We start from the raw sequence: 23289 nt of genomic DNA, 5'->3' as shown, positions 1-23289 counted from the left end.
AACGTATAATTGAGGAGGGTAAAAAATCCTAAAAATTTTCATAAAGCCACACATTGCAGATTTGAAGAATATTAGCATCGGCTAAAGATGTCGTGCAATTTCCGTTACTAATAATGTGGTCATATAAATGCTCCAGCATAATATGACGTTGTTGTAGTCAAGTTTAGAGAAATATAGCGTTGACTACCACAGAAATGCGTCCAGGTTTAGAATGAAGTCATTAGAAATGATAGCTCATGTGACGATGGAAGACTGATCGGTAATTCAATAGTATAATAAAATGGCTTTTGCGCAAACAGTTATCGCTTTTTTGCGTTAATCATTTGTTAGTAAAGCAGGTATTTTTGCTAAGACAATAATTTTTATGGCGGATGGTTGAAATAGTCTTTGATTCCTAGAGGTTAGCATTCCGTAGAATATAGTAATCGCAATAGTAACAAAACTCCAGTTTAAAATTAGATATCTGCTATATTTACAGAAATCTATCTACTGATAAGTCTTTAGTTGCAGACCAATGGCCATTCGGTCAAACTCTATTTATTTTAAGGGCATCGAAAATTGCACTGAGCACTGAATATTTTTGGTATATCCGATTTTTTTAGAATATCTCTAGTTTATCCGAACTTCATATGATACAAAAAGCATCAAATGTATTAAATCTAGAACTTTTGTTTCCAGCAATTCGACCAGGCCGCCGCTAACGTCAAGAAGCTGAAGGCCCTGCCTAGCGACAGCGACCTTCTCGAGCTGTACGCCCTGTTCAAACAGGCTACCGTTGGAGACTCTGACCCTGCCAGTACGTATCACATCACGAGTTGTTTTCATCATCATAATCAGAGGCCTTATAACACTTGGAGTAGGTTACAATAGTTTTCACGGCTCCTTTCTGTCATACGATATAAGACGAGAGAAGAAAGAGATGGTAAATGCGATCACAAACGTTAGTGCCTTAGATAATGCGACCTTAGATTGCAGAGTTTGTGGACTATTACTTAGTGAATTAGGAACAATAAGAATTTTTTTTTGACTCAGATATCTTTACCGATCCACTGCTGAAAAAAAGTCTTTGATAAAGACCTAAGTGGTTTGTAGTATTAAGCGACGTCTTGTGCCTTCTAAATCCATTCTGTGTCTCTACGTTCTTCTATATCCATTACTGGGGGAAGTAGGGGGCACTGTCCGTCCATGTCCATGATCTTTGTATATTAGATTACTATTACTTCTCTTCTATGTCCTTCATGATTGTAATTTGACTTATTTGTTAATTTATCCTCTGTTCGCAAATTCTTAGATTTTGAAAGGCTCATAAAGCTATTAAGCTATCAATGTTCTTGAACCATGTGTGCTCATTTCTGTCAACGATTAACGATAAAAAATAATTTATTTTTTAATTATCCGCTGACTGATAACTTGCAATCATTAAAGCTGATCTAAGTCAGTGATTTCAAACTTCAAATGTTCCATGTTAACTGTTATCATCCATTATCGTTTTCGATCCATCATTGATTTATCTATAAGCATTAATAGTATATTTTGTTTGCTACGGTAGTTAAGGTTAGTTTACTAACTACTAGGTAAATAATAAATAATTACGGATGATATCTAGGTCAAAGCAAAATTTTTTTGACTATGTTCCTTGTGTTTCAGAAAATTATTGAAGATAGATGTCTTTGATTAATTATCCTCCGTATCCACATTTGCTTACTTAAGGTTAACTTTAATAAACTTTCGGGTTCGATAATCTAAAAACATTCATCATGTCAGCCGAAAGACGTCCACTGCTGGACATAGGCCTCCCCCAAGGCTCTCCACTCAGACCGGTCTTGTGCTTTCCCGCATCCACGCGATCCCGCGATCTTTACCAAGTCGTCGCTCCATCTTGTGGAGGCCTACCGACAGCTCGTCTCCCGGTCCCGGACGCCATTCGAGAACCTTCTGACCTCCATCGGCCATCAGTCCTGCGAGCAATGTGCCCCGCCCACTGCCACTTTAGTTTCGCATTCTTCGGCTATGTCGGTAACCTTAGTTCTACTGTGGATATCATCATTTCTAATTCTATCCCGCAGAGAAACCCCGAGCATAGCCCTCTCCATAGCCCTCTGAGTGACTTTGAGTTTTCTCATGAGGCCCATCGTTAGCGCCCACGTCACAGATCCGTATGTCATCACTGGCAACACACACTGGTCAAAGACTTTTGACTTCAAACACTGCGGTAATTTGGACGAAATGACACTGCGAAGCTTCCCGAACGCTGCCCAGCCGAGTCGGATTCGACAAGTGATCTCTTTCTCAAAGTTGGACCTACCTAACTGGACCGTGTGTCCCAGGTATAACATAGTCGTCAAAAACTTCGAGCGCAGAGTCTCCGACTATTACGGGAGTTGGTACGACATGGACATTAGACATGACTTTCGTCTTGTCCATGTTCATTTTCAGGCCAACTCGGTCAGAAACTCTACTGAGGTCAGCGAGCATAGCACCGAGGTCCTCCATGGTCTCAGCCATGACTACAATGTCGTCGGCGAATCGAAGGTGAGTGAAGTACTCGCCATTAATGTTGATGCCTCGTCCTTTCCAGTCCAGAACCTTAAAGCATCCTCCAATGCCAGCGGTGAAACAGTTTCGGAGAGATCACATCTCCTTGTCTGACTCCCTGCGTGCAGAGGAATAGGCTTAGTGCTCTGATCCTGTAGTCGACGGACATAGTGGCGTTTTCTTACAGACACTTCACACTTCGATATACCGATAGTCAACTTGGCACCGCTGGAGAGCCTGCAGCACAGCCCAGTCTCGATCGAATCGAAGGCTTTGTCGTAGTCACAAAATGTAAGGCAAAGGGGGAGGTTATACTCTTCAGTCTTCTGTATAACCTGCCGCAACGCATGTATGTGGTCCACGGTACTATAGCCTTTTCGGAAGCCGGCTTGTTCGGGTTTGTGATGACCCTGGAAAACAGCTTGTAAACATGGCTCAGAAGTGAGATGGGTCTATAGTTCTTCAGCAAGGTGTTATCACGTTTTTGAAGAAGAGCACCACCACACTTCTGTTCCATGCTTTCGGCGTTCTCCCTTTGGTGAAGGACGGAACTAAACAGCGTCTGAAGGCCCTGAAGGATTGGTCTACCACCCGCTTTCAGAAGCTCGGCTGTAATTCCGTCGTCACCCGGGGCTTTGCCATACTTAAGCTGTTTGAGGGCCATATTAATCTCGTACAGGCTGAGACGTCCGTGATGTCTTGGTGTAGTGTCGGGTTAATCTAGCCCTCGGTCTTTAGCTAGATTTTCGACGGTGTTCGGGTTGTCGTGTATAGCTGTCTATAAAACCTTTCAACTTCTCCAACAGCTCAGGTTTGGATGAAACGATTCTGCCGTCGTCGGTCTTGAGCTTCATCACCGGCTTTGACCAACAGACAGTTCTTCTGTTAAACACCTTAGAGCCCCTATTACGCTCAATAGCCCTCTTCAATACTGGTAGTATTCAATCGGCGTACATCGCGCTTCAGAGACTTTGAGATCTGCCTGTTGAGCTGCCGATAGCGACAAGCGTCACCAGAAGTCTGCAAAATCATCTCACGCCTCACCTCCTCCGCCTAATGGTGGAGTCCGAAAGCCTTTTGGTTCTAGTACGGCGGGTCTTGAAGAACTTAGACCCGAACATATGGACAGCTTCCACGAACCCGTCGTTGTATTCGTCCACGTCGCTACCTAGGCATATCTAAAACTGTAATCTAAAAACATTATAGTGCAAGTTCTTCTGCTGTAAGTATGTAACGGAAAAAGCCGTTTACCGTGCGCCAAAGTGTTTTTATTGTCACTTATTTTATTTTTATCTTATTTTATTAGTTTAGGTACAATTACATATTGTAAACAACAGCACAACTTAAATCTTACAAGAATGACATGAGAATCTCTACAACACGATTACAATTATTGTACACAGTATTTATTTACGCACACCATCATTACTCTTATAACCTAATTTCTAATTACAAACTTGTACCATGCTTGTACCCATACCTACAATCAAAAAACTTTACTTTACATGCAAATTGAAATACCTACAAAATGTTATCGAAAATACAAACTGAGACATGTTGTTGTTGTCGTCCTATGGTACCCAGTGGTACAAAGGGCCTTCGTGAGACGTCGCCATCCGCTCCTGCCTTGCGCCTGTTGCTCCGCGTCTCCCCAACTCAGCCCACAACTGAGACATGGATGCACAGAAAAACCAGAAAAAGAGACCAGCACTGGGAATCGAACCCAGGTCCTCAGCAATCCGTGCTGCATGCTATAACCCCTACACCACCGCTGTCCAGCTGTATGGTTTTACGGGATACCCGTAAAAGTAACAAATTTGGAGTTGAAATAAAAAATACAAAAGACTCCAAAAAATCAATCATACAAAATGTTATTTAATAAAACTTGGAAATACAAAACAGATTTCTGTTCTAGAGGAGATTTTACGTGTGAATGTTGTTACTCTTCTCTCTCTCTCACAATACTAATATTCTTTATGGCACACTACGCAACAGTAACAGTTTAACAAAAAGCATAGCAATCAATAGGCTGCCACTCTCCTCTTATACAGCACTATTTTTCACCATTATTGAATAATTTCAAAAATGGATTCATGTTCAGTCAAACTGTACACCTGCAACCTGCAACATTTACCTGTTTCTGTGTGATTGTGAATTATGTTCGGATTCACACTGTATGGCACATAATATATGTAGCTTTTATACATACATAAAGTTCGTTGTCTTCTGATATCAGTATTCATTGCGTTTTGAATATTGAAATGTAGTTCGAGTTAGAAATGCTACTTTATCTTATCCCCAATCGAATCCTATTTTCCGACTATATATGTATACCTCAAACAGAAAAACAATGAAAATTTATAGGTGCTTATGTCGATACGCATTGTGATAAGTTATTTCTGACTCAACTAGGTATTTCGTTGGATTTTGCTGTTAGAATAAATTTCTTGCAAATAGGTTTGGTTCAATCAAATTGTAACCCAACACCGTTTCTTTTAAATGACAATTCGCTGTTCTGAACATACTATTACGCCCAGCGCGAAAAGTTTTTAGTGTCTATACTATACATTTAAATTCTATTCTAGTATTTTATATGTTTTTAGTAACAAGACTTTTCTTTTACCACAAATATTCCATATTCTAATAGTCGAGTACTGCCTTTTCGCAACGTAACGTTTGGCAACCTGTTTCATTTCGCAAACTCTAAAACTGTAAATATTTCAGGATTTATTTCAGGGCCATCGTGTAGAACCCTTTAGGTTAGGTTAGGTTAGGTTAGAGTAGGTTAGGTTAGGGATACAATTTCAGAAATATTAAACAGTTGGGAAATGAAAAGTTGCGAAATGAAACAGGTTGCAGAACGTTATTCGCCGAAACATTAGTAAACCTCTAATAGTTCATATTCTACACTTTATAATTTTATCTTCCCGTCAGTCGCTCATTACAAATTGTGCTTTCTATCATGTGTTACCCTGATTTTGGTTACTAGGATTATCAATTTTCTAAATTACCTATTCTCGCCCATAATCGTGTCGTTTTTTAAATGTAATTTTTGACCTCTGCTCTTTAGCTTGAGGACCTTGGAGACTTCTCAGTAACAATTTTGTAGTAAAATACTAAAACTGGTCGTTTGACGTCAAACTGGTCGTCAGAGTTGCAAAAACCGGCTATAATAAGAATTTTGAAGTATTAGTTGTTCAAATATTCACATTGTTGCCGAAAAGTTACCTACTGATTTTCTACGAATTTCTGTAAAGTTTTTCAAACTCTTCATTGTAACTAGAGCTTACGCTCTTGTGGTTAAATGCTGCGTAGTGCTTTTGTTTAGTTAGTGTTAGTTTAATAGTTTTGTAACATAAAAGTTCACAGGTAATCTTTCTTTCTATGGAACAAGTATCTAGCTAATCTTTTTTTTTTATTTAATTTTTAACAATTACACAGTGTATACATGAACACATTTTTTCGCCAAACTGCATGACAGTTTGTTGGCGAAATGAAACACTCAAAACACTTCCTTATATAAATACTGTGCAAAACTTAATTATATAAGTAACCTATCCTAATTTACATTTATATGTATATTACGAGTTATATAAAAAAAAATGAGAAATAGGTGGGTACTTATTCAACGTGATTGATACTATGCGATAGTGGGTACATTTGTGGGTTAAGTATATCTATAATTACTTATTACATAGACATATTATCAGATAGATATTCTTATAGTGGTTAAAGAACCTGACTACGCAGCTTGAGGACCTGGGTTCGATTTCCGGCCGGTGCAGACATTTGTATGAATAATACAAATCTAGATTAGGGTTTCAATTTTTAATGTTATGGTGGTTATTTATGGCTACGACCGTCCGTGACATTTTAGCCTGATTGCTAACAAATTTTATGATCGCGTCAACCAAGCTGCGTATTTATATTGCGCTTTATGTTCACCTCAAATATTTTGCGTTTTGCCTTCAGCAGACGGGTTCTTACATAATTATGTTTAGTGTCAACTTCTTAGGTCATTGAAAAAATATATAGATGTATGCATTGCTGTAGCTAACACGTACTATGTTGTTGGTTTTTAGAAATTAATTTTATTTTCATCCACGTCGAAGTATGCCTGTTTTATTAGAACATAATTTCCGGATTCACTGTTGTAACTCTTGTACAACGTTTCTTTCCATCACTCTTTTTTAAAAATGCTGAAGATTGACAGAATGTAAACTTCTATTTCTGGTAACAATGAAATAGTGGCTCTTATTTCTCTATACCTGTATGATGACCGGATGGCCAAGTGTTTAGAGAACCTGACTATGAAGCTTGAGGTCCCGGGTTCGATTCCCGGCCGGGGCAGGTATTTGTATGAATACGAGAGTTTGTTCTCGGGTCTTGGATGTTTGATATGTATTTATCTATGGGTATAAGTATGTTTATCCGTTGCCTAGTATCCGTAGTAGCTTTGCTTGGTTTAGGACTATGTCAATTGGCGTCAAGTGTCCCATAATATTTAGTTATTTATTATTTTCCGAAGATATATCCACATTTTTGACAGCTCTATAAAGTTGCATACTATTTTAATCGTGCTTAAGTTTCTGCTGTGAAGACGACTTATAGAAAACAACAGAAGAGATTAAGCGGAAGGTACTTAAATACAAAGCCATTCAATGCTATCCAATCCAATACACCATCCAAAGCGATTAGTAATCATCATCATGACAGCCTAAAAACTCCACTGATGCGGAAAAAGGCTTCCTCTAGTAGATATACTACCCCAAATTTACGAAAGAAAAAATTGACAAATATGTAAACTATCGAGAAGTAAAAATTTCAGATGTTGTGATTTACAGTATGCTGACAAAATACTTTCTTTGTTGCAGATAAGCCTGGTATGCTGGACCTGAAGGGTAAGGCTAAGTTCGAGGCCTGGACCAAGAAGAAGGGCACCTCAAAGGAGGACGCGCAGAAGGCTTACATCGCGAAAGTCGAGAGCCTCATCGCTTCCATCGGTCTTCAATAAACTCCTGAGTTGGGCGAGTGGAACATATGACATGACATGACAATGCGCTGCAATAACAGTCTCTGTGCGGAGTCGACGTTTGTGCGAGGCTAAACTGTTAAACATAAACAGCCTACTAACTTATTTTTATTACTAGTGCATTTACAAACGTTAAACTACTCAAGTACTTCCAGAGCGACATCCTAAAAAGTTGCTTCATCTTCGGCATCTTTAGGTGTCAGGAAAGTAGCATTTATAACTATATCTTCCATCCCCGCCCGTCTCTGTAAGTCAATTATTTATAATTTCGGTTTAGGCACAATTAGGTTACGATGTGAAACATCACAATATTGTAAGCATCACTTTTATTGAGTTTACTAAGTCCACACAATCGGTGGACGCGCTCTTTTTGAGTTGGTATTGTTTTGTTATGAACTTTTTTATAATGCCAGTGAATAAATCAGTTGGGAACTGTTTTTCTATGTTTTATTGAGTTTCTAAAGTTATTTTTTCATGAAGATGGCTCATTTCTCGACGATTACTTACTTACTTACTTCGCCGGCTCAGCGACCCAAAGTGGATCTTGGCCTCCGACACAAGACTCCGCCAATTGTTCCTATCCTGTACAACAAGGCGCCAGTCTGCCACCTGCATGTCGCACAGGTCTTTTCGGACTTTATCCAGCCAGCGATACCTAGGCCTTCTCGACGATTGAAAGGCTATTACTTAGGTACTAAAAAAATTAAACAACTGAAAACCTGCAAGTAGTTTGCTCAGAATCGTGAGTAAAATCGATTACATTTTAAAGCATGTTGTGAGTGTTCTTTTGTTATTTTATTTTTTACCGTGGTCCGTCTGAAAGTAATGTTATGAATGCAACGCCATTTAAATGTTTCAGCGAGGTTGCGTACTATGTATTTAGATACCTGCGTTATTGAATACTGGCCGTTTTTCTGACAGTTTAATTTTCTTTTAAAAACAGCAAAGTGCAAATGTCAAGTACAAATTATGAATACAAACAGCGCCGAACGTAGAGCGAGATTGTCTATCGTGTACACGCCCATACAAACTGGTGTCAAACTGACAAGAGTTTCTATGGGCGTGTACATAAAATATCATCTCGGTATTTCCATGTCGGTAGTGTACGGTCGGTAAATAGTGTCACCCTACACCACTACCACGCCTCTCAAAAGGAGTCTACTTACATTTTTTTATTTTGCTCAGGAAAGTGGAAAATGGCGCCCCTTGCTATCTGGCGCCTAGAGTGACCGTTTTTCTTGCTCTACCCCCAGGGCCGGCTGTGTATATAGATACGCCATCTAAGTTTGTCCAGCCGTTTTAGTGTGAAAGACTTACAAACACACACAAACTTTAACAGTCATATAGGATTATATGTCGTCGGTAACATTTGCCTATCAATGTCACGTAGCCGCGATCGGTAGATACAATATCGGTTGCTACCTACCGACGTACTATGTGGGTTTAATAATTCTGATTAGGTATGTTCTTTTATCTTTAGACGATGATTATCAAAGTCCTTAGTAGATCATTAAATAAATCAGTATCAATGCACTTTGTCGTGGGTAGACATGTTTGTGTTGCTACCCAAAGGGCGAGTACAGAAGGATTGCACTCCAACTGCAATGTTTAAGTTTGGCAGTTCTTGGCGCTATGTCGCATACTTTGGATGTGCTGTGGTTCTAGCTCATCAGTCGCTGATCTATATCAGACTATATATCTACGAGCATCTGTAAGGTCAGATCCCTAATTCCTAACCGTCTAAGTTTATACAGACAGGTACAGAAATACCGAAGAACCTGAACTAACTAGCTCAGATAGGTGAGGAGCCAATTATTTTAATTAAAACTAAAATATATGAGTATTATCTTGACTGGGAATTGTTGGCGGAGAAACGCACAGATTGGCGCGGACGTGCGTATTGGGGGCTCGCAAGTATTGCGATTAGGCCTGGCTCAAGGAACTTGCTGCCAAAGACAGATACGACACCAAGGCGGTCTGCAACAACATCCGCAGACTTCTCTTGTCTGGCCTGTGGGCGAACATGTCGCTCTCGCATCGGTCTGGTCAGTCACCAAAGACGTTGTGCACAGGCGCCACGCCAAAATTCGTCTGGAACAGACGCGTAGGCCTGATGATTGATGATCTAGTTAAATTGATTAAAACAAAGGACCTGAAAAATCATGTGTGTTTCATGTAGTTAACTAATTCGAAAGTTGTTTTTGGAGCAACATTGTGCAACATTATAAAAACAGTTAGCTACGTGTAACTTTTACGCTATTTTATTAGCTATCGGTTAACTAATTAAATTTTGACTAAAAATATGGCTAGTAATAGTTTCCTAATTAAATTAAAAGTTAAAGACTGCGGTGTGAATGTACCAAAATGTGAACATGGTTGGTATATATATAGGTAGAGTCATTCACGATGACGCGTGCCTTGATTATAATTACAATGTTATTAATGTCTAATATTTTGACAAAATCACGCGTCTTCGTGGATGGCACTAGGTATAGTTAATCCTGTGTAAAGCCGAGTTTAGACTTCCAAGAAAAATCGTGCAAGTTGCTTACATTGCGATGCCGTAAAGCCAAAGAGTTTCTAGTGGTCAATCGAGCGCCGCAATGTAAATGCACATTGCACGATTTTTCTTGCAAGTCTAAATTAAACTCGGCTTAAGGTTCATCCAGATCACTGCCACCGTCTTACTAGCCAATTCTGCTCAGCAACAGTTAGGAGTCCCCGTGTGAATTTACTAAAATTCTTGCTATAGGTATTAAATAAATGCCAAACTATATCTAAGTGCCTACGCTACTGACGCGGTTTTCACGGAGCGGGTTAGAAGCCTATTGAAAAATAGTACGAGCAGCGCTAACTCTGCCACGTGTGGCGTGCGACGGATTTTACTTGTAACTTGTACCTACTTATCTGTGCCTGCAGGGCTACTACGAAACTCGAAACTCGAAGTTCGTGTCGTGCGATCCCTCCGAGACTTATACTATTTAATACGAGAGCGAGAGGGACGGTACGATACGAACTTCGAGTTTCGTAGTAACCCTGCTGTACCCGCACCCGCAGGCGTGCGCCATCTCCGTGCGTGTGCATCGGCCCCTATAGTTCCATATCGGCTCGCATGTACTTATTGAAAGTCCGAATGTAATGTTTGTCAGAATGATCGTTTGTCATACATAACTCTTTTTTCTCTGAATCCAATAATTATTCAGAATTGTTATAAAACAAACCCAACCTAACCTGTAGTTTCTAAAGGGTAACCATAATTTTGAAAATTTCAGAAAAATTTCAGTGGGAAAAAAATTATGACAATCGAGATTCGGTCAAAAATTACGGTATGACTAGCGAAGAGTATGCGAACTTTGGCGCTCCCCCCGCGACCAAAGCGAAATCAGGGATCAAATCAAACGACAAACCACAATACCATAAGCTTTATTCATACCTAGTTCACGTAACCAATTATACCGCAAGCTATAGCCGGCCCCGACGTGCCAGTCAGGGCACTATCCTCAGTCCCCGCCCTTCCATAGTCATCCTCCCCTTTAGTGATGGCGACCGACCTTCCGACTATAGACCTGGGGCCAGCTAGGGAGATGAGATGGTCCACGATTTTGACGTTAACAGTTCCTTCTTCCGCTTTGATGTTGCCAAGGTCTCCAACGTGGCGGATGTGATCGCGAGGTCCGCCGTGACGGCCCTGGAAACCGTTAATTGTTTGTATCCTCTGTTGTTAGGAGTTATTAAGTTGGAAAATACTTAATTATGAAGCTTAATGTGGGAAAAATTAAGAGGTTGGGTGTGACTTGCTACGACTACCTAGTAGGTGCCGTGGTAGAAAAGGGAAGTACCTACATGGCAGGAGGTAAGTATATCCATTCTTGGTAGGTTATGTGTGAAGTTCTTGCTCGCTAATCCTGCCGTGAAGCAGCAGTTGCAGCTGTTGTATTTCGGCGTGGAGAGTAAGACAGCCGGTGAAATTACTGGAACTTGAGGTGTCCCATCTTAGGCCTCTAGGTTTTGGCAACGCATCTGCAATGCCCCTGGTGTTGCAGATATTGGCGGTGGTGATCTCTTACCATCAGGAGGCCCACTTGCTCGTTTGCCATCCAGTCAAATAAAAAAAAGTTATGAATGGCTGATTAACCTGAGCATCTTAGAAAAGTTGAAAAACCCCAAAATAGCCACTTGAAAAATTTATATCTCAAAAATGTTTGAAGCAGTTTTTATCAAATACAGCTACGAAACACCGCAAAGACTAACCCCCTTATTCATAAAACTTAACAAGCCTATGTTAACTAACAAATGCTTTGTCCTTTCTAACAAATACAAATGTCGAAGTGACTAATAAGGACAAACGAATTTTAGCGGCATTTTAACTAAAATAGGTTTGATTGTCGTTTATGAATAAGGGGGTAAGGGGCTGTTTCACCATCCATTAATTAGTGTGAATTGACGGTTAAATGTGATGCCGTCTCTATTTAATGTTTTCTCTATTTATTATTTATTTTAAAAGTTTTTCTTATTTAGTCACTTAAGCAGCTACATTAGCGACATCTATGTGGTAGCCCTCATTGCTGTAAGTGACTAAATAAGAAAAACAAACCAGCTGAGATATGTGATGCATAGGAGAAATTTGTGTCTGTACTCCTGTCCAGTGGTGGTGTAGAGGTATAGCACGCAGCACGGAATGCTGAGGACCTGGGTTCGATTTCCAGCGCTGGTTTTTTTTTCTGGTTTTCTGTGCATCTATGTTTCAGTTTGTATTTTCGATATGGATTTTACGGGATGACCGTAAAAGTTACAAAATTTGGAGTTGAAATAAAAAATACAAAAAGACTCCAAAAATAAATCTTAATTTTATTCTAGCATACTTACGTAATATGCAATAAAATGTGGTCCTATTTCTTTGCAATTGTCCTTGATCGCCCCTGATTGGTGCACGTGTACTCCATGCAAGCCAGCTGCTAGTCCAGTTATATTGCCTTCAATAGTTACTGGACCATTAGGCACAATCTGCGTGAAGACTAGTTCTCCCCCAACTCCAGACTCCTCGTCAGCTTGAAGATTCACGATTGCTTGAAGACCTGGCAGAGATCGCGGTGCCTGTTAAAATATAATAGCAAGACTATTGTAGCGCAAGAGTATTGTTGCTTTTAGAGTTTCACCCGGCGTCAACGTACCTATTTTTGTTTTCGTGAGAGAAATGTTATCTAATCTAGACCCACGGTAGCGTGTCAAGCCAAGTTTGCAGGTGGTAGGACCTTGTGCAAGGTCCGCCCGGATTGCTACCACCATCTTGCTCGCTAATCCTGCCGTGAAGCAGCAGTGCTTGCACTGTTGTGTTTTGGGGTGGAGAGTAAGACAGCCGGTGAAATTACTGGCACTTGAGGTATCCCATCTTAGGCCTCTAGGTTGGCAACGCATCTGCAATACCCCTGGTGTTGCAGATGTTTATGGGCGATGGTGATCTCTTACCATCAGGAGACCCACTTGCTCGTTTGCCATCCAGTCGAATAAAAAAAAAAAGTTCAAGCTAAAAGAACTAGCGAGAAGCACCGTGTGTAATTGTACCCGAACCATTCGGAGCCACTTTTGACCTTTTATTTACTTAAACATAGGTAGGTACAAAGATAAATACAAAGAAAACAAGTTAACCAAACCTAGCAAAAATATTTGCTTTGATTTAAGTCAATACTTAGTTGCGTTCCCAATATTTACCTAACAATGTAAACAAAAAATATCCCTAATACCTACTAAGTTTGATTGAAGCCTTCAAACTTAAAATAAACGATTAAATTAAATCTCAAACTAGACATTAACATCTACATAATAACTATTATTACAATTGTTTCCTACAAAAACAGCGCTGTTTTAATTTTTTCCTAAGGCTATTTGATTACAATTAATAAGGAAGTGCTAAATACTTCATGACATAATTGGAGCCAGTTTTTATGTACGCAGTTAGATGTAATTTGAAATTTGATGGGTGTTGTTTGTTCGTGAGCAAACATGAATCAAGGAGGATTTCTTACTATTATAATTGCAAGTAGATATTCGTTTGAGGATCAAAGTTAACGGATGAGGACGTATTTAGTTATTTTTTCGTTCTCAGTGTAATAGCAAGGTTAGAACCTAGACGAGTATTTTTATTGAAAAAAGCTTAAATATATTATTACTTATAAACATAGGCGTATATAGAGGAGTGGCCGAGTGGGCAGTTCATAAAAATGTGCCCAAAAAAAAGTTTTGCATCGTTTTTTGGCTGATTCTAATAAAAGTGGCATGGCAGGCTAAAGTTAATTCAAAAAAATATGTATATGTTTTTTTACTTTTTTTGCATAAAAACAGCTTCTTGGTATTTCATTTGTTACAAATATGTTAAAGGGAACAAAGTATTCCTAAAAACTTAAGAGTTATGGGTTCTTGAAATATTGATGAAGCAGGCTAAAGTTAAATTAGACAGGCTAGTAGTGAAAAGTTACCAGGTTAAAGAGAATTATATCAAAAATGAAAAGAAATGTATCATAAATTTAATTTAATCCATTGATTAGTGTGAACTGGCGGTTAGGTGTGATGCCGTCTCTATTTGTTTTGTTCGAATAGACGGAGACGGCATCACATTTAACCGTCGATTAACGCTAATCAATGGATGGTGAAACAGCCCCTAAATGTAATTTCTTAAAAAATTATGAGTCTCTTGGAGGGATATATAAGAAAATAAAATTATTTCAAAATTATACATATTTTATACAGGGTTATTTGTAATTTACTAGCATCCTTTTAACCCTAAACTCCTACCACTTAAACAAATGTTTTTTGTTTTACGTCATTTTGAAATGGAGCCGTAAAACCAAAAACATTTGCTAAATCATGTATATTTTTTATTTATTTTTCCTGTTTTCTTAGCTAATATTGTTCTTTATGTTTCCTTTGGAACTCAGCATAGAGTTCTGGATTTCTTTTTATTTTTTCGTATCTTTTCTTTTCGTTCTCCCTTTTTCGTGCTAACCTCTCTTCTCTTGACTTTTGTTTAGTTTTTGGTTTCCCCATTACATGTCGTCCTAAAATATTACGAATTAATTACAATACAATGCAATCAAATCAGTCCCTCCGATGAAATGAATGACATCAGATAGTAAAAACTGGCCAAATAAGAACGTACCTAGGCAAAATAACACGAAAAATTTCGTTTTAAACAAGTAACGACACCACTATTTTATACGAATAAATTTTTACTAACTGTACATTTTTTAGTTATAAACAGGATCACCGTGATTGTTTTTTTATAATTTTCAAGCCAATAGTTTCACTTTTAGAGGAGGGAGGGGGACACACTCCAAAAAATATTTGCAAAAGCTATATTTACGCAAAATTACAGCTATAGTACTAATGGATCTAGTGCGGATAGATAACAGACACACAAAGTGAAATTATAAGTGTTTAGTTTAATAAAAAGCAATTCTCTACATTTATTTTGGTAGAACACTGTTAGTACTACTTAAAAAAAAGTCCATAAAGTTATTCTTAGAAATTATATGCAATTTTTAAATAAAATAATTCATAGTTCACTTTTTTCTGCCATGAGTCACTTTAGTCTGTGCTTCAGTTACAGATTAAAGTGACACAGATTAAAGTGAAAAGTGGATTCAAAAGACATTTACTCTAAAACCGTCAAAAATATGAATGTGCCACTCTTAATAACGTAAGTAAATACGTCATAATATCACATCAAAATGATTATCTAATAACGTCCCATATAAATAACATAAAATAATCGAGACAATGTAAAGTTAACATACCCGTTACAAACTCCAGTTTGCCGCCTTCGATCACTAATCGCCACAAAACTATGACAGAAGGTCTCTAACCGTTCCGTACGGCGGCGAGCCAGATATTGGCCGAATGTTTACCGATGATTAAGGTGTGTCTATCATTCTCCGTGTGTTAGTGAGACCCAACAATGCGAACACACAGACTACAGTGAAAAAATCGCTGGACAAAGTTTGAGTCTGAATATTGATGTATAAAAATGATTTATTTAGGACCGTATTATTATTAAATGAATATCGTATTATTGTATTTGCAATATATTATAAAATATAATTTGTGAAATAGTACACAAATAATTCACAGGCGTAAAACCGGGAGCATGTCCCTTTTGGACAAGACAGACTACAGTGAAAATCGGTACTTACATTTATTTATTTTTTAAAAGTAATAAGGTTAAATAAATAAAATGGCCTGGCCTCGGTGTAAAAGGTCTATGTTTACATATGTCAATTTTTATTTTTTCTGAAAAACGTATATTTAATGTACTTTGTATTCAAAAACTCATTGGCAGATTATAATGCCACTTTTATTAGAATCACCCTTTTAGGGTTCCGGAGCCAAAATGGCAAAAACGGAACCCTTATAGTTTCGCCATGTCTGTCTGTCTGTCCGTCCGCGGCTTTGCTCAAGGACTATCAATGCTAGAAAGCTGTAATTTGCACGAATATGTAGGTAAACTATGCCGACAAAATGGTACAATTAAAAATAAAAAAAAAATTTTTTTTAGGGTACCTCCCATGGACGTAAAGTGAGGGTGATTTTTTTTTTCTCATCCAACCCTATAGTGTGGGGTAGGATAGGGGTTTTCTAAGACGTTTTTTCAAATCGAGCGTCCCCCCCCCTCTAAAATCTAAACCGGTGGGTGGAAAAATTTTAAAAAATTCAGGATGGTAGTAAGTATATCAAACTTTCAAGGAAAACTATAACGGCTAAGTCTGCTTGAGAATTATTAGTAGTTATGAGTAAATAGCAGCCTAAGGTATAAAATATACCTAAACTTGGAAGATTCCGTATAAAATACGAAATCCTTAGAAAAATATTACTTTATGTTTTCGTAATGGCTACGGAATCCTATTTTGGGCGTTTCCGACACGCTCTTGGCCGGTTTTTTTATTTTTCATAGACTTAGTATGGGCGTGACAAAACTGAGTCATACAATTTTAGTCAAAATACCACGCACAGGACTTACCACGCTAACACACACGAGTAATATTTACCTCGATAAAAAAAAATGTGTTATGTTTGGTAAAATTTTGTATGAAAAAATGGGGGCATTTTTTTTAAACGATCGGAATCGATTGTGCTCTTGATTCTGAGTAGGAAAAACCATATTTTTTCCAAAAATTTAAAAAAAAAGGGTTGCGAAGGTTAAGCGTTAGGTTAAACGCCCTTAATGCATAAGTCGACCACCGATTGAAGCAGCAATTTTACAAAAAAAGAAATACATACGCAAACTTTTCAATCCGAAAAAGTGCAATGCGGGACGCGCATGATGTTTCGCGCATCAGCAAATTTTATGTCCAAGTGTTGACAGTCATTTTAGAATGACCTATGCCAAACTTAGTGAGCTGCACCGTGCTGGCACGCCATTTAAGTCCTTGGCACGTTGACGGAATAGTCGCACTGTCAATTACTGGCACGCGATGATCAGCTGGTTTGGCACCCATCATTATCTCGACATTGAACAGCGCGAAGTTTGGATTTTATTTGAATGAGACTTTTTAATTTTTTTATTATTATTTATTGCGTTTGTTTGTTTATTTTGTAGAATAAAGAGTGTACATAAATACGATTTACTATTGAACTAATGTAGGTAAGGTAGATAATAGTAGATTGTTCAACAAGGGACTGAAACAAGCCATCATTGACACGAGATGTTTAGCCACCCGAGCAGAGCGAGTGGCATTGTTATAGTCCCTTGTTGAATACTTTTCACTTTGAATGCGAGAAATAAACAATGTTGTATTCAAAATTACAATATAACTTTTTTTTAAACGTACGCTCGACTAATGGACAGGCCATTTGTTCAAAATTGAAATGGCAAAAAAAAATTGATGCACGGTTTTTTCTTTTCTTTTATTGTTAATGAAGTGACGCTTTAAAAGCTTGCATATTTAGTCAACAGTTTCAAAATTGTAAACTATTTTAAAACTAATTGGATTATGCATAATTAAATGAATTAATCCTTAATATAATTGAATAGATTCATATTAGTAATCAAATCATTAATTGTGTTTCAGGAAATTAAATCGTGTTTTTTTAATGTTTTTACACAGTTGTCATTTGGAGTTTATTTCCACGCCTAAAAATCTTCCATTCACAAACACCGTGTTGGCTGTTTAGGCGTTTCCAACGTAAATTAAAAAAAAAGTTAATTCCTAGAGAATAAAAAGGAGCTTTAGTCCCGATGTGCCGAGACTAAAGTAACATTTTAAGAGCATGAGAAGTGAAAATCGTAATAATTTTGAAGACATCGCGATATCTATTCGGAAATCTATGGTTATTCAAAATAAAAAAAAGGTTGATTGCAATTTTGGTCTCTTTGGATAAGTAGGGTGAATTTATTTATTTATTTTAATTTTGATACTTATGATATCATATCTGTGTTGAACTTAAACAAGCTCAGCAGGTACAGTCGAGTTCGAGTTCAAAACTTTGATTAAAAATATCTGAACACGACTCTATTGTTAATGGCGTAGGGGCGTGTTCAGATGTTTGATCAAATTTTTGCTCACAAATTTATGAACTCGACTGAAGTAATTGAATTAAATATATTGACAGGACAATAAAGAATTACTCACATAAAATATACCTATATGATGTCAGCATCGTGATACCCTGGCATGCCTCGCTATGTTACAAGGATTCTGAAATGTTTTCCAGTCACGACAAAGTCAAAGGTGCTAAGTTATGTTATTGACTCGGAATTACTTTTAAAGCATATAATATATATAAGTCATTTTATATTTTGATCATAACTTCCATAGCTATTAGAAGGCTATAAATTATATATTATAATGTATTTAATGGGGCCGTACAACGCATTAGGTACCTCATTTACGATACCCAAGTGGTTAGAGAACCTGATTTTTGATTTTTGATTTTGATTTTTTGATTTTAATATTAAAGTTTGCTCTCGAATCTTGGACGTATAAGTTATCTTTATCCAGTGCTTATAGTACCACCTATACTTAGATTAAGACTAGGTCAATTAGTGTTAATTGTCCTATAGATATTTATTGTTATGTTGGCACGGCTTTCCGATCCAATCCTTAGACATGTATTATGCTATGTGGGAGCACAGAATAACTAAAGGTACTATCGGTGGAAGCTTCCAGGAGCGAATATCGATCTAGCTTGGTCCTATCTCTGAGGAACCGGTGTTTTCGAATTATAATAAAGGGATAATAAGTCCGCCTTCATACATGTATCTCAAAGTTTGTCAATAGGGAATATTACTGCAATTTTATCCCGTCAGAGTGCAGCAGCATTAGCACATACCATATGTTTATGGTTTATGATTTTTGAGTATCTTAAATGTCCGTAGGATGCCGTAATATCATATATTTCAATATATTTTTTGGAAATATAGCTCTATCGCTGCTATCGATGTAAATAACATTTATTTTGTTACTTATAAATATGTCATGATTTCTATAGGTATTAATATCTTTTTGGTCGTGATCCGTCATGGCGACAAAATATAAAGATAACGAGAGTTTACCCGCGGCTTCGCACGCGTAAACTTTCGATCTGGTACAATTGAAATTCCGGGATTTTACAAAATTCCCCTGGGAATTCCCAATTGTTTTATTCGTGGCCTTCATTGAGGTTGTGTTAAGAACAACTGTCCAAAATTTCAACTCTAAACCCAGCGGTTGAAATTTCAAGATTTTATCCCCATCCCGTGGGAATATCTGGATAAAAAGTAGCCTATGTGTTATTCCAGACGTGCAGCTACCTACATACCGAATTTCATGACTCTTAAGCCCAGCGGTTGTTATTTTGAGATTTTATCCCTATCGCGTGGGAATATCAGGATAAAAAGTAGCCTATGTGTTATTCCAAATGTCCAGCTATCTACATACCGAATTTCATCTAAATCCGTCCAGCCGTTTTAGCGTGAAGGAGTAACAAACATACACACAAACACAAACTTTCGCATTTATAATATTAGTAGGATTGACGTTGTCATGGCGTTTTGCGCTAGTGTCGCCCCCGGCGTAGAGCTTTGCGTAATATTCCCTAATAAAACGCCTAATTCATTTAAAAATATTAAAGTGACAAAACCACATGTCACCCTCAACTGTAATAGGTATACCTACGTCGTTCGTCAAGCAAAAGGTAGTAAGTCCAATCCCCAATTTTTTCTTCGATTATCTTAATTTCCAATGTTATTAATAATTCTCATCATGTTAGTGTGTTATTATAATTTATTATTGAACACTTACACCGGCCAAATCTATTTGTTTTTGGGTTCGGTCTCCTGATAAAGCGTAGGCTGGCCTGCGGAGATCCTGCAATGCATAATAATTATAATTAACTTATTATTTAAATATTTTATTATAATTGATGAATTATTTTGAAGATTAGTTAGTTTGAAGTTAGTTTCTAAAAGTTTTGTGTGTATGGTTTTGACCACGGACGTAATAATTGAGCATGAGTTTTGACAAGGTTTTTGTTTTTTTTTTTTCTAGATCGAGTAAGTGATGGTTGAATTTAAATAAAGATGGAATCAATCATGTACCGGAGTACCTAATCTCCATCAGTAAGCACTGTGAAATACCTCCAAAATAAAGGTATATGCAACAGAAATAAAATATCCGAAATAGACTTTTTAGGCACTAAAGGTAGGTTAAGAATCTAGGGTAGGGTAAGATCTGTAATGTTACTGGTACTTGGGGTCTTCTGATATTCTGTAATGACTGACCTAGCGATGAATGTAATTTTTGAAAACTACAAGTTAGTTTAATTGTTTTAAATTAAACAACAATATTTCGTCACTACTTTGAAAAAATCTCGAATCAAAATCAATATGTCAACAAAATTGAATCTTGATGTAATGTCTATAAAGTTCACTCAGAAAAATTATCTGTTTTGAGCTACGAGTTTTTTTAAAGTAGTGACGATTTATAAATTCGGCTTTATCACCTTTATCATGTATGCCAACTATAGCCAGTTCCCTCCCCGCAAATGTTTTAGTGAATCAATTGATAATTGGTTCTCCTTCATGACATGCAATATCATCAGCCAACATTCACAACATTTAACGCAATAAAGGCTTTGAATTTGATAGAATGATGATCTTGGTAAGTTTTCCTTTGTCCTTGGAAGCCTTTGGGAGAAACAAACAAAGTCAGCGACTATTCAACCTTCTCTACTTAATGGCAGATTTTCCGTCAAAGGCCCCTTCATATGTACCTCCATCTTCAGATGTACCTACGGGGCAAGGGAGTCATCCAGTCGCTATTTACTTTTTCGACTGCATTGCAGCAACTGTTATTTATTTGTTAGACGAGGGACCACGATTTTTCGGCCTCTTATGTGCTGTAAGATGTCAGCAGCGACAGCATGCAGCATTCAATACAATTTTTGGGAAATATATAGGTAGCTCCATCGACACTCGATGATCCCGCCAAGCCGATGTCGGGGTTAAAGGAGACACTAATGGATAACTGTTGTTCGGTGAAGATAGTGAAGGAGATAATGTGATATGATATAATGAATTTACTCATAACCTTAACGTCAGAACACCCAAAGTACATGCAGTCATGCCTTAAGTAAATATCTAAATAAATAAAAAAACTAGTGACTTGAATGAGTGCGCAAAGTCATTGACCAAAATGACTTGATTCATGTCCGATTTTTTGTCAAAGCGCATTAGAAAACTGTCAAGCTGATTTTAATGTATCGCCAGGCCAGGTTCATGGACCCATTATAAAAAGTAAATGACAGCAGACTAAAATTACTGGACGTTCGCGCAGGTTCAACAAACTACAGAAAAACGCTAAGCTTTTGGCCACAGAATCAATTTAACATTACTCATTATTTCGAGATGCTAATTGAAAAAAAAAATTAATTATAGGCCTGATTGATTTTGGTAAATTAAAATAAAGGTTTAAAATCTACGCACTGAAGTAATTGTGTGGTTGTTAAAATAAGTATTTACCAATAACTCGTAATTATTACAAAATGTATAGGGTTTTGTGGCATTTAATTAGATTCTAATCTTATTAGTAGTATTTGACTGTTCATTTTAGCCGTTAGTTCTCAATCTGAAAATTCTCATGCCTTATTAATTTTCAGTATTTAATATTTTTTGGTCGTTATTAACAAAATGTGTAGGAAAAAATGAAAAAAATTATAAAACATATGTAATACTTATTTTTTTCAGATAAGTAAAATAAATAGGAATCATTATCGCAAATCATTAATGCTTTTTGCCCCACTGGCCGAAGAAGGGTTATTTTTTTATCTGTTTTTTATATTTTGTTTCTACCTAGTTGATCTTTAAAGAAAATAAAATCGGGTTTGAAATGGTTTTGAAGATAAAATAAAACATAATATAATAGGTACCTAGTAAGTATTATACATTATTTTTAAGGGACTTAATTCACATGGCATAAGTGTATACACGTTAGTAATGATTGGTTATAAGTCGATAAATGACTCGGATATTTTAAAATAACGTAAATTGTGTTAAATTGATAGTATTATGTAATAATTTTACCTTACCCACTTTTTGTCTGATTGATTAGTTATAAATTTATTACGATCGTAAAAAAATGAGAATTGATCTTTTTACCTTTTGCTTTAACACCAGATATTTATGGTTATCGCTTGACGCCAAAGTTAATTATGAACATGCAAGATGCAGATATCGAATTATTTAGTGTCAAAAAATTAATACTTACATACAGATAAGGTTCCATGTAAACTTCATAAACATTGCTTTGGTAATCTTCGATAGCTGGCAGCGTCTTAATAACTAAGTTTCTTCCATACCCTGGGATCCCTTGAAACGTTTTGCCATTCAATACCGCAATCAGCCACAAGAACTGGCCGAAAAACACGTGAAGCCGCAGATTCATCTCGAAAAAAAAATTCGCGCGGCAAATTTAAAGAATATTTCGATGTATTTTCAAAATGGCCGGCGCGTGTGTGCTCTCCTGACGACAGGGTATCAATGATTTTGGCTTAGCAGATAGAATTAAGTTTTTTAAGATCCGTTGTTTTTACTAGTGTCATGCGAGACTGGATGTGCGGTAGTGGTGATTACTCGCTCGTGGGACCACCAAGGTCCTGTAATTGAGACTTGAGAGGCATGACGTAATGATAACTTAGATACGGCATTGTTTAAGTTATTGAGTGGAAGTTAATTCGTTGTAATCTTTATGCAAACGTATAGGAAACGTGTGATTGCCGTCGTGACTCCCTATTGATTAATTGACGCACAACGATCTTCATACTTTTAAACATGTTACATTACCTTTATCTGACGTACACGATACTTAAAAATTTTGCGTAATTCAAAGGTGGATGATTGTTATTATTCAATTACCTACAAAAAACGAACTTGTTGTGATGGATTTAATTAAGTAGGTAGACGCAAGGATTGTAGAGCCAAGTACATTCAAAGTTCTTGCTTTGCTTTATCCCCAACGACAGGCAGGTTAAAAATGTTGTCGTTCACTTCGAAATTTATGTCTTGTTTTTAGAAATAATATTTTTTTGACTTATTTGCGTTTTACAGATAGTCGTTTGAATTAACCAGAAGAGCATTTCTAAAAAAGTTTGTACATTTGATTTGCGACTCCGATTTGGATAAAAATTTGCAGGTATGTTGAGTGAACGATCTTCGATCAACGATTAGTACTAAGTGAACGATACTGAGTCGTAAT

The 23289-nt window shown here is 37.2% G+C and overlaps 2 protein-coding genes across 2 annotated transcripts; one reads left to right on the top strand and one right to left on the bottom strand.

Annotated features, from left to right (window-relative positions):
* Positions 1 to 678: 678 nt before the first annotated feature.
* Positions 679 to 8004, top strand: LOC141428351 (acyl-CoA-binding protein homolog; the record flags this gene model as incomplete). The annotated part of the gene is given in 2 exon segments (XM_074088309.1): positions 679 to 796; positions 7410 to 8004. Coding segments are annotated over 2 exon segments (258 nt in total), but the record flags the coding sequence as incomplete, so codon positions are not given.
* A 2970-nt stretch (positions 8005 to 10974) lies between these two features.
* LOC141428349 (superoxide dismutase [Cu-Zn]-like) lies at positions 10975 to 22823 on the bottom strand. The gene is made up of 4 exons (XM_074088308.1): positions 22303 to 22823; positions 19840 to 19905; positions 12434 to 12661; positions 10975 to 11255 (listed from the first exon to the last, which is right to left on the bottom strand). Exons 1-4 carry the CDS (start codon positions 22477 to 22479, stop codon positions 11001 to 11003), a joined length of 726 nt encoding a protein of 241 aa, XP_073944409.1. The 5' UTR covers positions 22480 to 22823; the 3' UTR covers positions 10975 to 11000.
* Positions 22824 to 23289: the final 466 nt, after the last annotated feature.

Source organism: Choristoneura fumiferana, chromosome 5 (genome assembly GCF_025370935.1).
Source record: "Choristoneura fumiferana chromosome 5, NRCan_CFum_1, whole genome shotgun sequence".
In the NCBI taxonomy this organism is placed as follows: Eukaryota; Metazoa; Arthropoda; class Insecta; order Lepidoptera; family Tortricidae; genus Choristoneura; species Choristoneura fumiferana.
Note: the sequence above shows the minus strand (reverse complement) of the source record. Positions and strands in the feature narration are given on the sequence as shown.

Bases quoted from the DNA above. Each gene is read 5' to 3' on its own strand.
- LOC141428349 (XM_074088308.1), bottom strand. From the start codon at position 22,479: ATGAATCTGCGGCTTCACGTGTTTTTCGGCCAGTTCTTGTGGCTGATT. The intron at 12,662-19,839 runs GTAAGTGTTCAA...ATATTTTAACAG, and splicing joins AACAAATAGATTTGGCCGGT to GCACCGCGATCTCTGCCAGG. The intron at 11,256-12,433 runs GTAAGTATGCTA...AACGGTTTCCAG, and splicing joins CACATTTTATTGCATATTAC to GGCCGTCACGGCGGACCTCG.